The sequence below is a fragment of the Lolium perenne genome, chromosome 5 (genome assembly GCF_019359855.2).
Source record: "Lolium perenne isolate Kyuss_39 chromosome 5, Kyuss_2.0, whole genome shotgun sequence".
NCBI lineage: Eukaryota > Viridiplantae > Streptophyta > Magnoliopsida > Poales > Poaceae > Lolium > Lolium perenne.
Genome location: NC_067248.2, coordinates 219,886,177 through 219,900,542, shown reverse-complemented (window position 1 = coordinate 219,900,542; position 14,366 = coordinate 219,886,177). Strand labels below are relative to the sequence as shown.

The 14,366-nt window shown below is 47.5% G+C and overlaps 1 protein-coding gene across 2 annotated transcripts; it reads left to right on the top strand.

Annotated features, from left to right (window-relative positions):
• Positions 1-6,970: 6,970 nt before the first annotated feature.
• Positions 6,971-9,653, top strand: LOC127301974 (uncharacterized). Of its 2 annotated transcripts, XM_051332291.2 has the most exons (4): positions 6,971-7,100; positions 8,279-8,699; positions 8,850-9,005; positions 9,101-9,653. In XM_051332291.2, exons 2-4 carry the CDS (start codon positions 8,298-8,300, stop codon positions 9,494-9,496), a joined length of 954 nt encoding a protein of 317 aa, XP_051188251.1. In that variant the 5' UTR covers positions 6,971-7,100; positions 8,279-8,297; the 3' UTR covers positions 9,497-9,653. The 2 variants fall into 2 exon arrangements, with proteins under 2 accessions (XP_051188251.1, XP_051188252.1); XM_051332292.2 differs by lacking the exon at positions 6,971-7,100 and having other exon boundaries at positions 7,108-8,699.
• The last annotated feature ends 4,713 nt before the right edge of the window (positions 9,654-14,366 follow it).

The following is a 14,366-nucleotide window of genomic DNA, read 5'->3' as shown; positions in this document are numbered from 1 at the left end:
GGCTGTCGACTCCATGGCAGAGGCCGACAAGCTGATCGCGGTGTTCGCCGACAAGCCTGGCTGCACCGTGGTGCAGAGCGAGAGCCTCAGCCACACCTCCGACGTGGCTGCGATCGTCACGAACGTGCTCGACACCGCCTCCAAGATCGTCGGGCAGCGCCGTATCAACCCCGACCGCACGCTCTTCCTCGACGCTGCGTACAAGGATATGTGCTCCCTCGTCATCCCGGAAGACACCGTGCTCCGCCTCCAGTACTCGCCGCGCCGCCCCCTCCTCTCTCTACGGCCCCCGTGGCCTTCGCTTGGTCAACCTCAACAAGCGCCCCAAGGTCAAGCTCCGGAAAATGAAGGCGATGCAAAGAGTGGTGTACGCTCTTGGAGAGCGGGTTCGCTCCTTCGCATCCAAACTTTGATACTCACGATTCCTCACCGCCCGCCTCGCAAAGATCCTCTATTCCCTTCGCCATGACCTGCGAGCACTTCTTCGTCGGAGGGTGATTTTCCGCGATGCATAGGGGATGGGTTTTAGTTGGATGCTTGATGTTGATAGTCGGAAATCAGGATACGTGATGTGATATGTTCAATTTGGGATACTGTTAATTTGAGATAGATGGAAACTGGGATACGGGTTGGTATGTGAACATAGTTGTGTCTGTCTGTCAATGCTCTTATAATCAAAATAATGTCGGCGCCAATCTTTATTTTTGTGTCTTGAATTTCTCTTTATGTTGAATGAATTTGGTTCTGCCTTCATTACTTTGACATGTGAACACCATTGAACCGAACAAACAGCATCGTGTAGTATCAGTAAAAAGAAGACAAGAAAAAAGGGGTAAAATAAGTTACGAAATGTGTAAATGTACTACAATACGTAGATGATTTTCCAAGTCTAACGAACACCCGGAGGATCCCACGTGAACCATCGTCCTGCTGCGAATTCTCTAGATTTGTCTATGGATTGATTAACATTTCAAAACACAACATAATTGGAGTTAATGACCAATTTTATTAAGTGTTAACTGAAAAAATGAGATCCAAGATAGCGCATGGTTCTAATAATTTACAAAAGGATGCCAAGTTTGTCTTTCCCCAAGAGGAAGAACCGGTTCTGGTATGGTTATGCTGCTCATCTCAAAGATCAACAAGTACCGGTTGTGGTGGAACCTTACAACGATTGAACGATACACTCTTTGTTCATCAATTTGCTGAGAATGCTGATCAGGGACCAAAAGCAGTCCACCATACCTCCCTTGTATAACATTAGCTAGCGGCCATGTGAATGCTTGTTTTAGGCTTAGCGTGACAAAGGGAGCACATCGGTCTGGGAGGCACATCGCGATACACTGCTGACAAGGCACATCGGTCGGGTTCTGAAGGCCATCCACACTTGGCAAGGTTGTCAGCAGTGTATCGCGATGTGCCTCCCAGACCGATGTGCTCCCTTTGTCACGCTAAGCCTAAAACAAGCATTCACATGGCCGCTAGCTAATGTTATACAAGGGAGGTATGGTGGACTGCTTTTGGTCCCTGATCAGCATTCTCAGCAAATTGATGAACAAAGAGTGTATCGTTCAATTGTTGTAAGGTTTCACCACAACCGGTACTTGTTGACCTTTGAGATGAGCAGCATAACCATACCAGAATCGGTTCCTCCTCTCGGAGAAAGACAAACTTGGCATCCTTTTGTAAATTATTAGAACCATGCGCTATCTTGGATCTCATTTCAGTTAACACTTAATAAAATGGGTCATTAACTCCAATTATGTTGTGTTTTGAAATGTTAATCAATTCATAGACAAATCTAGAGCATTCGCAGCAGGACGATGGTTCGCATGGGATCCTCCGGGTGTTTGTTAGGCTTGCAAAATCATCTACGTACTGTAGCTGATTCACACATTTCCTAACTTATTTTATTTTACCCCTTTTTTCTTGTCTTCTTTTTACTGATGATGCTGTTTGTTCGGTTCAATGATGTTCGCATGTCAAACTAATGAAGGCGGACCAAAATTCATTCAACATAAAGAGAAATTCAAGGCACAAAAAGAAAGATTGGCACCGACATTACTTTGATTATAAGAGCATTGAATGACAGAGATGACTCTGTTCACACACCAACCCGTATCCCAGTTTCCAACTATCTCACATTAACAGTATCCCAAATTGAACCTATCACATCATGTATCCCGATTTTCGACTATCAACATCAATCATCCAAGTACAACCCATCCCCTACGCATCGCGGAAAATCACCCTCCGACGAAGAAGTGCTCGCAGGTCATGGCGGAGGGAATGGAGGATCTTTGCGAGGCGGGTGGTGAGGAATCGTGAGTATCGAAGCTTGGATGCGAAGGAGCGAACCCGCTCTCCAAGAGCGTACACCACTCTTCGCATCGCCTTCGTCTTTCGGAGCTTGACTTGGGGCGCTTGTTGAGGTTGGCCAGGCGAAGGCCACGGGGGCCGTAGAGGGAGGGGGAGCGGCGAGGCGAGTACTAGAGGCAGAGCATGGTGTCTTCCGGGATGACGAGGGAACACAGATCCTTGTACGCATCGTCGAGGAAGACCGTGTGGTCGGGTTTGATGTGGCGTTGCGCGGCGATCTTGGAGGCGATGTCGAGCATGTTCATGACGATCGCAGCCACGTCGGAGGTGTGGTTGAGGCTCTCGCTCTGCACAACGGTGCAGCCAGGCTTGCCGGCGAACACCGCGATCAGCTTGTCGGCCTCTGCCATGGAGTCGACAGCCTTGACGTGGTACACAGCGGGGAGGGACTCGATGGCGACGGCGACGAGGCGCACAGCATCGCGGACGCACCAGACGAGCCCCATTGCGTCTAGATCTAACTTTGCTCTCTATGATGGATCAACCGAGGCGGTATTTATTGAGGGAGAGCAAGATCGGCGATCCGCGTGATCCCACCTTCTTGCATCTGATTGGTTTCATCAGCACTGAATCAAGACCGTTGGATGGATCCTATGACTGCAACTTATGTGCAAAAGCATGGACCCGAAAATTGGGCGGGCGAGAGATTAGGGCAGCGAAATAATTGGCGGGATGGCGAGCGAGAAAAATAATTGGTGGGAAAAACATGTATCCACCTGGTGGATCACGCGCAACTTCTCTGACTTGGCTTAACAAAGTCAGACATGTAACTATGACTTGGAACGTGAGCCGTTGGATCACAAATGAAAGACCAGATCTTGGCACTGTAGCTAAATATTGTAGCGAGGTACTGTCGCGTCGGTACTGTAGCAATCGACCTTGTAGCTAGGTACTGTGGGCAGTATCCTGTAGCGTGAGATCTAGGTGTTCATTGTCAATCCAACGGTTACAAATCAGTCCAAATTAGGGATACTGTAGCTCTCTGACTTGCCTTAGCCAAGTTAGAGAATCCGGAGCGCCGTAGTGGACGGGCTCCTTATTGCCGAAGTTGTGGGCTTTTTTTCTGTCAGAACTCAGTAGGAGCATGATTTGTTAAAAAAATGTAGAGCATGACATAAAAATTGAACGCGATAAAACATTAGAAATCACAATAGCTAAAACCTGTTTGGAGGGTACCACTAGCTAGAGACGGACCTTCGCGAGGGAAACTTCTTCCCGCACAACATACCTACGACACGTGTCTAGCCCGCGCGAAACGTTCGCCGCGCGAGTAGAGCAGCTCTAGTACTTACATCCACGCGCGTACAATCGCGTACATTCAGCCGCGTGCACAACTGCGTATGTCCAGCCGCGCGTGTACAACTACATGGAGAGCATGAGTGCAGCGATGACGAGTACAACTTAGTGAGCACCCTAGTATAGTTACATGCTCTTAATGAGAGAAATCCCAATCTTCTATGCAACAAGAGGACAATCTAAAGTGTGTGTGTGAACTTATATGTGACAAGCGTTCCCGAGGGAAGCATGGATTTACTTAGCATTTAGATTTCTATACAACATGGTATATCTTGTCAAGTTTCATTTCTTTAGGTCGGAGCGTAGATTAGGTGCATCCATAAATATGAGAAAATACACCCCTTACTATGGGTCCTAGAGCTAGTTTCATTAGCAAGTATAGGAATCATTAATACATAAATGTCCCACCATAACAGTTAGTTCATTGGCCCTCGACATAAATATCTGTAATGCAACTAAAAGTATTGGAAGACAGTTTTTGTCATTTCGTCCCTTTCAACCCTCATCATTATTACATCCAAGTGCATCCCTATTATCGTGGATATGACCACGGCAGGTGCTACAGGGTGCAACACTTCGTTGATGTGGGAGCAAGGCGACGTAGCCATCTGCGGAGCGAGGTGCACATGACGCAAGGTTTTACCTAGGTTCATCCCCTCTGGAGAGTAAAAGGTCTACGTCCTGCTAGATCTATTACTCAGTGGAGAATTACAATGGGGGGGGGGGGGGGGTGGGGCTCAGTCGGCGCAGCACCGAGAGTTATGGAGATGAGATTCTATCTCAGATTGTGTGGCGTTTAGGGTTTAGCTCGAGGGTTTATATAGGCACCCCCAATCTAGGGTTACATGAGGATAAGTCTGAATCATATCAGTTGCTACAAGCCCGTGATCCGTTATCCCGTGCTCAAATGATCTAGATCTTCAGTCGCCTGGCCTCCGGTCCAGTCACCACCCCAGAGGTTTTAGGCCCAGTCGCACCAGGGTTTGAGGCCTAGTTGCCACTGTTCACTGGAGCTCTCTCTGGGCCTTCTTTTCTTTGGCGAGTGAGACTGATGATGCCCCCCCTTGGGCATATCCCCATCATTAGTCCCCGAGCGCGTCGTGGATTCACCAAGAGGTTGAGGCGCGAAGAGGTTTGGCGATGGGTTGAGGCGAATCGACGGCGAGCTCTTGAAACAAATGGAACAAACAGGGCCTCAGTCCTTAGTCGTAACGAGCCAGTCGGAGTTGTCCAGTCGGCGTATGCCAGTCGACGTGTCAGTCGGCGTAAGTTGATTGTGAGGAACCAATCGGCGCAAGCCAGTCGGTGTGAGCCAGTCTACGCAGGTCAGTCGGCGTGAGTCGTCTAGGGGACGCACGCGGCGATTCCAACGGCTAGTTTCACTTGATCGAGGCGCAAGCAGTTGCTCCGCAGTTGACCGTTGGGCCTGACGTGACGGGTAACGGCAAGTTAACGGCCGCGCAGATAACTCCGCCGCGAATCTCGGCCGTTGATCTTCGGGCACCGATTGCGGAGCGGCATTGAACGGCGGATCTCCTTCCTTATCTGGGGCGAGTGAGAGGGTATAAAGGGCTAGTTTGTGACGTAGTGAGAGTCACTTCGCCCCATTTCTCCTTCTTCATTCCTCTGTGCTTCCAAGGACGCCCGATGCGCCTCGATCACGGTCGCGGTTGTGGTCGCGGGTAGCGGCGTGGTGAAGGGCTCGTTGGGCGGATCGTCACCGGTCGCCATGAGGACGGCGGTGGGATACTGGTACCGCGGGGCCTCGACGGAGTCGGGCTCCGAGTCGCTGTTGAAGAGGGGGAGGATGGAGCTATCCTCGTAGTCGACCGGGTTGGAGACCGGGGTGATGGAGTCTGCGACTGACGCCGCGACGATGGATCCGGCGGCTGACTCCGTAGCCGCTGAATCGGCGTCGTCCTCAAGGGCCGAATCATCCTTGACGTATGCCTCGCCGGAGAGGGGGAGAGTGGCAGTGAGCAGCTAGCCCGGCGCGTACGTGCAGCTGGCCGGGGTGGACCTTGGTAGGGTCGCTGACGCCGGCGAGTCCGACGAAGAGGTTGATCGTGCCGACCGGCACCATCCTAGCATGGGTGAGAGGCGACGGAGCCGGGTGGTAGGTGCTCGGCTGGATGTGGAAGCAGCCTACTCGTTGTCGAGCTCGATATAGACCTCGTCCTGCGCCACCCGCTCGCGGTGCCACTCCTGCTCCTTCTTGGCGTCGCACGCGGACTTCTCCTCGACGAGCTTCGTCACCGTGCCAGGGGCTGCCTCGGGGACGAAGTTGCCTGGCTTGAGCGCGTCCTGCGCCTCCTTCTCCAGCCTCACCGCGATGGCGGCGATGTCCTCGTCTCCGCGTAGTCAGCGGGGTCGAATCGTGGCGGTGGGGGCGGCCCGCTCGAGCTCGAGCCCTCCGAGAAGGCGAGGCGGCGCGGCGCCGGGGCGTTGGAGGTCACGCGGCGCGCTGGAGCTGGACGCCTCCATGTCGTGGGAGCTTGAGTGGCACTGTGGCGGAGCCCGCGACCTCGACGCCTAGATGTCACGCTGGTACTACGACTCGTGCCACACGAAGGCGCGCGACGGCCCTAAGCCCCTGGTGAAGCCACCGGTACGTTCCGCGGATGCTAGCGGCGTCGGAGGTCCGCCGCTGCCGCTCGATCTCCGCAGCAGTGAGCTTGCGCTCGCCGGCGGAGCCACCGCCGCCCACTCTACTTCCCCCGTGTCCTCCCCGACTTCCGCTGGACACCATCTCGCCGGGATTTGTCGCCGGCGCGTGCTGATTTGACGTCGGAGCTGGGCGGATTTCTCGTCGGCGGCAGGCTGACGCCGACCGCTATATATGCGGGCAGTTTGGCGATTTGGGCTGCGGCCTGCATCGAATATCCGGGCCAGACCACCGATGTGGGGTCTGGTCTGGCCCAAAAATGCGCCGAAAACCGCATATCAGCCCGCTGCTGCGTTTGCAGGCCGATATGCCGTATCTGCTAGAGATGCTCTAATCCAATTCGCATCTGTAAACAAAGGTACATTAATCTGGGAGGAGATTGCAGGATAAGTAACTGCCTCAATGACCAAATAGTCACACAGTATTGCTGTTCTAGATGAGACACTCAGCAGTGCAGACTGAAATATTTTTTTTTTACTTGCAGACTGAAGTACTACTTACATTGAACATGACACGCGACCTGAGTTTGTTGTTTTCTTATGTTAATCTTTGCACTATTCATAACCCTGGATGATGCCCCGTAGGTATGTCGATAGCTTCCGTGGCTAGAAGAAAGGGCTCGCCCCGTCAACAAGACGATAATCCCCAAGGCCGCAAAACTTTGGCTAGAAGAAAGGGCTCTCCTGGTCTACAGGATGATCATCTCAGAGGCGGCAAAAGAATGAGATATTCACTGCCAGAGCTGCCAGACCTTCCAAAGGTACGCCATTAATATGCTGATGAATTCTAGCTAAATAATGCAATATAGCTAGCTAAATGTAAGCTCTGAATATATATTCTAGAACTTCACTGCTTTGTTGTTATGAGTGTCACTAGAGAAGTGCCAACATAAATCAATATGTGCTTAGTAACCTGAAAAACACCACTCAACCATCTTATGTTTAACTGTGATTTTTTGCTTCCATTAGGGGTTTCACCACAGTTGATAATTGTACTCATCTTGTTCCACTATACAATATCCTCTGGAAAAACACTTCCGTTTCAATCTTCTTTGTTTGGATCATGGATATCCAAAATTATAACACAGAAACTTATGACAGCATATGCACTTATCCTTAAATTACATATGAAGATCAACAACAACATCATCAACAACATCAAAGCCTTTTTCCCAAGCAAGTTGGGGTAGGCTAGATAGGAAACCCAACAGAAAAGAGAAACCAAAACAAGGAGAAAGAAAGAAAGAAAAAAGCGAGTCAACAATGAAAGAGGTCTACGGTGCACGATTATTACACGTTTTAGCCTCCAGTCTAAAAACAATTTGCATGTAGCAAATCAACAATGAAATTACATCTAGATCAACATTTAGAAGTACATAAGCCTCTCCTATTGCATTGCATCGTTGGATGAGATTTGCATAGTCTTCTCCTACCAGTATCGTTTCCTCGCTCGTCATGTTCTGCTGCCGTATGCAAGTCACGATGAATTGTGCGTCGACACGCCCAGTGATGCTTCTCTCAATTATTTGATTCCCTGATCTCAAACAGCTCAGCAGCATATCCTGAATACACCAGACAACCCATCAGGTCTAACCTCGTATGCTTGCACAGAGTCACCCAAATTCTCCCTGGAGCCATTAAATTTATCATAGAGACAAGGGGGATAGGCATATTTTTCGTTTTGGTGTCATGAACATTCTCCATGCCAGTCGTTCCATCTTATGCATTTTAAGCCTTGTATATTCAGTCCTAAAGGAAAATGAATATTATGTACATGAATGTTCCCACTATTCTGTTTCATCGATTTATCTAGCATGCATTCACCATATGAGGGTTATTGCACCACGCTTTCCGCATTATGAAAAAAGATTGGGTCCATGTTCTGAATAGGTTGGTACATCACCTTACTGTAACCTTGTATCCAACATCTTAACCTCAGTTGTTGCGCCTTCCACCCCATGGTGGGACTTGGTTCCTTGACAAGGCTGCATCTGTCTGAGGTGCATATAACGGGAGATGAGTTAGGGCAGCTTCTTTCCAATTCTGTTGCCCTGGAAGAGCTGCAACTCGTGAATTGTCATAAGATCATTTCTCTCAAGTTACCATGCCTGCTACACCGGCTGAACTGCCTGACAGTTTTTGAGTGCAGAGGTCTGAAAGTGATAGAAAATAAAGCTCCAAAGGTTTCCGTTGTTCATATCAATGGTTCCTTTGAGAAACTTAGAGTTGGAGATATGTTGCAAGTAAAGAAACTAGAAATGATCGACACCTACGGAACTAGCCTCGTTCATCATGCTCGTGCCAATCTTCCATTCATTATGCCAAATCTTGAAACGCTCAATCTATATTCGAATGGCGAGGTATATTCTCAAACTCTAGTTTTTCCATTTTAAAGGATGGCTAGCGGTAGATTTGATTGACATGTACAGTCATTTTATTCATAGCAGTAGTCCTACCATAAACTTTTTTTAGGGAAGAACGTATTTAACCTAGACATCATCTGTATGCAGAAGCTCAGTACGCCAATGTTAGCTGCCAGATTCCTCTTCCTCAGGAATTTGCTCATTTTTCTTGGCGATGGAAATACTCGGGGCTTTTCCTATGATTATTTTTCTCTAGTTTATTTTCTTGATGCCTGTCCTGTCCTGGAGGATTTCGTCTTGTGTGTAAGTAACCTTTTCCTCTAGCTTCCAACTACGATATCTAGTAATCTGCATGCGGTAACTCTTAACATGTGTATCTGTTGTTCCTGTGGTTGCAGGTGTCACAGACTCGCGTAAGGCAGGATTTGATTTCTGCTGAAGACTCGCATATGAGACAGATGCTAGAACATTGCCACGGCAGCATCAAGAATGTGAAAATATTGGGCTTCTGCTCTGCAAAGAGCATGGTTGAACTCACGTGCCATATCATTGAAAATGCAACTTCACTAGAGTGCCTGACGTTGGACACCATATATGACAACAGCAGTCGTGGAGAGGCTGATAGGTCTCATGAACACAACAAATTTGATGAATGCCGCCCTGTGCGAAGCAGGCGTATGATCGAGCACGCCCATAAAGGCCTCTGGGCTATTGGAAGATACGTTGTGCAGAAAGTTCCCACCAGAGTCAAGCTAAATGTTAAGAAGCTCTGTAGCCGTTGCCATAAAATTTAATGATGCCACCCATCAAGTGTCTCCATTTCCAAAAATAAGCCTTCAAAAAAGTGTCTCCATCATCTTTCCTTAAAAGTACATGTGTATTACTTCATGTTGCATAGGATGTCTTTTTTCGATAAAGGGAATATATTAATATCAAACGATACCAGATGCATACAGTCAAAAAAGAGAAAAAGAAAACTAAGAAATAAAAATCCTGACCAAGACAACACCTGAAATTCAGACTCTTCAAAAACGACGCCTCCAAGAAGAGAATAGTGCACCAGCGCTGTCGTCGCTCAATCAAAGATCTTAGGTTTTCATCCTGAAGATAGTCTCCGTTCTCAAAACAATGCCTTCAATAAGGATATTGTCAGGCATAACCAGTTAAGGCCAGATCTTGGTTTTTTACCTTGATAGGTAAGACTCTGAATTTCATATGTGCTGCCGCCCCCACTTCCATACCACTTGCATAGGATGTCTTTGACTGGAAACGATCTAGTGTTGTACAAGTATTGTACTACAAGTAATGGATGAGCATTTTCTTTCTTGAATCAGTGCATGGCTGTGCTAAGTAATACTACCTTCATCCTAAATCTTAAGGCTTATATTATTTTTAGAAAATAAAACTATGTCAAGTTTAACTAAGTTTTTACTAAAAATCATTAACATGTAAAATACAAAATTTATATCATTAGATAAATAGTAAAATATATTTTCATATGATATCTGCAAAATATCATATTTGTAGATAAATTTATCTAAAAGTTTAGTCAAACTTTACTTGGTTTGATTTTTTGAAAAGGGATTTCTATTTTCGTGCCCTCGGGTCCTTAGTTGTACCCAGTTTTCCCCAGCTCCTTAGTTTTTCCTCAGTTTTCCCCAAGCCCTTGTCTGAAACCCGCAGAAGGAGCTCGGACGAGCGTTTAGTTGACCGTTTCGTGCTGACATGTGGGGTCGCGTCGTGTGGGGCTTGTGGAAAGGGACCGCGTGGGATAGGACGAGACCGTGTTTGGTCATACGAGCGGAGCGGGGGCCGTAGCGTGTGGGGCCATAGCGTGTGGAGCCGTATGGGTCCTGGACGTGGGCACGAGTGGTTTGTAATCTTTCGCCGCAAATCTAGAGCAGCTTCTCCTTCCGTTTTTAACGTCATTCATTTCTTTATGCCTTCGTTTTTACCCAATCAGGTAGGAAATCTAGGGCAGTTGAAAATATAGGATAAGCTGCATATGGCAGCCAACATAGCATATATATATTCACGTCCGATCCAACAATACTACCGATAGATCCAACATAAGCTACATTTTACATGAATTTAAGCTGCTCTACAGAAAGAGCAGTCACATACAGAGAGTGCAGTAGACATGTTCAACGTCTCCAGGTAGCACCTGTGACTCGCTTGGAGGCTGCGCATGTGAATCCCAAGTGCTTTGTGTTGGGCCATGAACGCATGCACATTCACGGTTGTTCCAACTCTAGTGCCGCATCTGCCAATGGATTCAGCATGGTTCACCAGGCAGTTGAAGTCCGTGGCGCGGAGCTTCCTGTTCCAGAAGGGGCACATGTAAACGCCTCGAGCAAAGTGGCCATCGTAATGGCCGGACTTCAGCCTCCTGAGGACGTGACGAGTCTTGGTGTCGAAGGACTCGTCGTCGCTGTCGATGTTGCTGCTCTGCACCTGTCACGTAGCACCAAAGATCGTGCAAAAAAACATAGAGTCAATTGCAACGATGATGGAACAGAGAGTGAACAAAAGATCATGCATGATAATATGGACACGAAAAAAAGAGGTAGCCTCAGTTACATTGGACAAACTTATATCCAGGATTTGAGTCAGTGAACCAAAGATCATGCACAATAAATTTATACACACCAATTGTTCACTAAGCAAACCCTGAATCAATTTGTGCCCAAATATTCATCATCATCGGCAAAAATTAACCTAATAACACAAGATCTAACACAAAAGGATTGAACTAGGAAGAGACGAACCCTAATAACGCCAGATCTAACACAAAAGGATTGAAATGGGATAATAACAAGGGAACAAAGGGTTTCCTCCGTCTCGTCGTCGATGATGCTGGTGTCGTAGGGGTTCTCCGGCGCGACGTACGACACTGGTCCGTACGGGTCCCAAGCGACGGGGGCCTGGACGGGGGCGACGGCCGATGCGCCGGCGGCTACGTTGGAAGCAGTGGCGGGGGCTTGGACGTGGGCGACGGCTGATGTGCCGGTGGCTACGTTGGAAGCAGCGACGGGGGCGGCGGCCGATGCGCCGGCGGCTACGTTGGAAGCAACGATGGGGCCTGGATGGGGGCGGCGGCTGATGCGCCGGAGGCTACGTCGGAAGCGCCGACAATGGGCATCTCATTCTTCTCCATCGCCGGCGGTTTTCTTCGGGGTTTTTTTTTCGGTTGTGGAGAAGATGATGGGACAAGAGTGGCGGCGTTGCATGAGGGAGCGAGAGTGATAGTGATAATGCGAGGAGGCGAACCGGGAGACGCATCTATAAAGGCGAGGGGTCCTAAATGTGACCCGCGTCCTACGCGTCCACTATTGCACGTCTACACGTCTTCGACATCTGCACTGCGACACGCGTCCATGATTGCACATCTTCAACTTCTGCACCGCGACCCGCGTCCTAAGCGTCAACAATTGCACGTCTTCCACTTCTGCACCGCAACACGCGTCCTCGAGTCTAACCCTGAAAATTTAGATATACTCAGGTATACCCTTGAGTCTTATACTAGCATTTTTTGTGTGCTTAGTTTTCTCCTTGAGTGCTAATATTGGCTAGTACAATATACTCAGTTTTACCCTCAAGTGGCTAGTCAACAAAGAGTCAACAAATGGGATTAAGCTAGTTAAATAAGTCATTTAATGTGCAAAAAATTCCAAAATAGATAAAACCATAGTGGCACTTACTCATGGAGTCTTCTTACGCGACCTGCAACGTTACGGACCATAATAATCATAGATAAATCAAGTTTTACAACAAATTACCACTTCTCAAATCACCTAGTAGCTATGAAGGTGCATGGTTTCCACAATAAGCCCTTCCCAAAATAACTTTTCCCAAAACATACTTTCTCTGAATGAGGCCACAATTTTCACACTCATGTATATTTGTATTGTAAATAGTTTGAGGTAGGCCAAGATGGATTTCATTGTACAAAACACGTATTTTCCACTTTTAAAATCTCATATTTGAATCCCCTAGTCTGTTTAGTACTCACGTGCCCTTGGTTACTTGATACTACTCAGTTTTTCCCTCTCCCTTCACAAATTCTCACAGACGCCCAACCTTGCCCTGATTGGTCTAGCCCTTGTCACGCGGATTGTGCCAGCCGACCGTTGATCGTATGATCTAACGGGCAGGATAACCCCTCTCTCTCTGATCGGGGCCACCACCCTCTCTCTCTATGTCGGCGGCTAGCTTCCACCCTCTATCTATGCTAAATACCCAGTTTGCCACCGGATTCAGCAAGTTTGGTTTTCTGTATTATTTTTCACGTGCTAAAAATTATAAACTTTTTTAGGCATTAATTTTCACACAAAAAATGATAAACCATCTCCGATTTCTTGTAGCCATTACTTTTCACGCAAAAATTAGATTTCGGTGAATGCATTATTTGTCACCCCTCTAACAATTATTAACTCTCTTTAGCATTCCTTTTCTTTTAGGGAATATAGTTTGGGATATAGTTTTGGTAATTTGAAACGGCCCAAAAGTGGTATAATTTTGGTATAAACGTGAGGCATAGATATTTGAGGGATTTCGGTGAATGGATTATTTATCACCCCTCTAACAATTATCAACTATCTTTAGCATTCCTTTTCTTTTAGAAAATATAGTTTGGGATATAGTTTCGGTAATTTGAAACGACCCAATGGTATAATTTTGGTATAAACATGAGGCATACATATTTGAGGGATTTTGGTGAATGGATTATTTATCACCCCTCTAACAATTATCAACTATCTTTAGCATTCCTTTTCTTTTAGGGAATATAGTTTGGGATATAGTTTTGGTAATTTGAAACGGTCCAAAAGTGGTATAATTTTGGTATAAACATGAGGCGCGGGGCTGGCTCGGGCTCCCATTTTGCAACAGTCACCTGGGTAAGCTGTGGGTCCGGCACGCTAACGTGGACAAGTTGTGGGTCCCACGATGATCTGGATAAGTGGAGACGTGTCCACTGCGGGGCACCAACAGCGGCCCCACTTGCCAGCACCAATAAACGGTCAACTAAACGGGATTCCTCCCATCCGAGCTCCTTGTGAGGGTTTCAGACAAGGGCTTGGGGAAAACTGAGGAAAAATTAAGCGGCTAGGGAAAACTGAGCACAACTAAGGACCCGAGGGCACGAAAATAGAAATCCCTTTAAAAAAAATATAGTAAGACTTAAGCTTTTAGATCGAGGTACTATACTTGGAGGAAGGGTAGGAGGTTTGATTGATTTGAGCCTTGGCACGTGGTTGATATTATTTTTGAGAGTACTATAGAAGGCAGAATTTTGTTTACACGAATGACCACATCTCGTTGTGAACAACAAGTGAAATTTGAACTCCACAATAGGGCTAGTCCGGAAACAACCACTACCGACACACAACTACAAAGTCAAAAATCTACCCGAAGTTGAGCAACATCACCATGTCGCCGCTGACAATGGTCACCTTCGAAGAACAACGACTCGCATGACTTCCCTTTCCCACGCACCATCCACCCTTGATGTCGTATAGGAGATGACACGTGAATGGCGGGACATGGAAAATCCAGAGAAAGGCGTCTTGGATTCACTGCGATGACATTGCATCTCTCAAGCTTGAACTTAGAGCATCTCTAGCAGAGCCCGTAAATGGGCCAAAACCAAAAAATAACTGCCAG

Coding starts and splice junctions, on each gene's coding strand:
- LOC127301974 (XM_051332291.2), top strand. CDS start 8,298: ATGGTGGGACTTGGTTCCTTGACAAGGCTGCATCTGTCTGAGGTGCAT. Junction 8,700..8,849: donor ATCTATATTCGAATGGCGAG/GTATATTCTCAA, acceptor ATCTGTATGCAG/AAGCTCAGTACGCCAATGTT. Junction 9,006..9,100: donor TGGAGGATTTCGTCTTGTGT/GTAAGTAACCTT, acceptor CTGTGGTTGCAG/GTGTCACAGACTCGCGTAAG.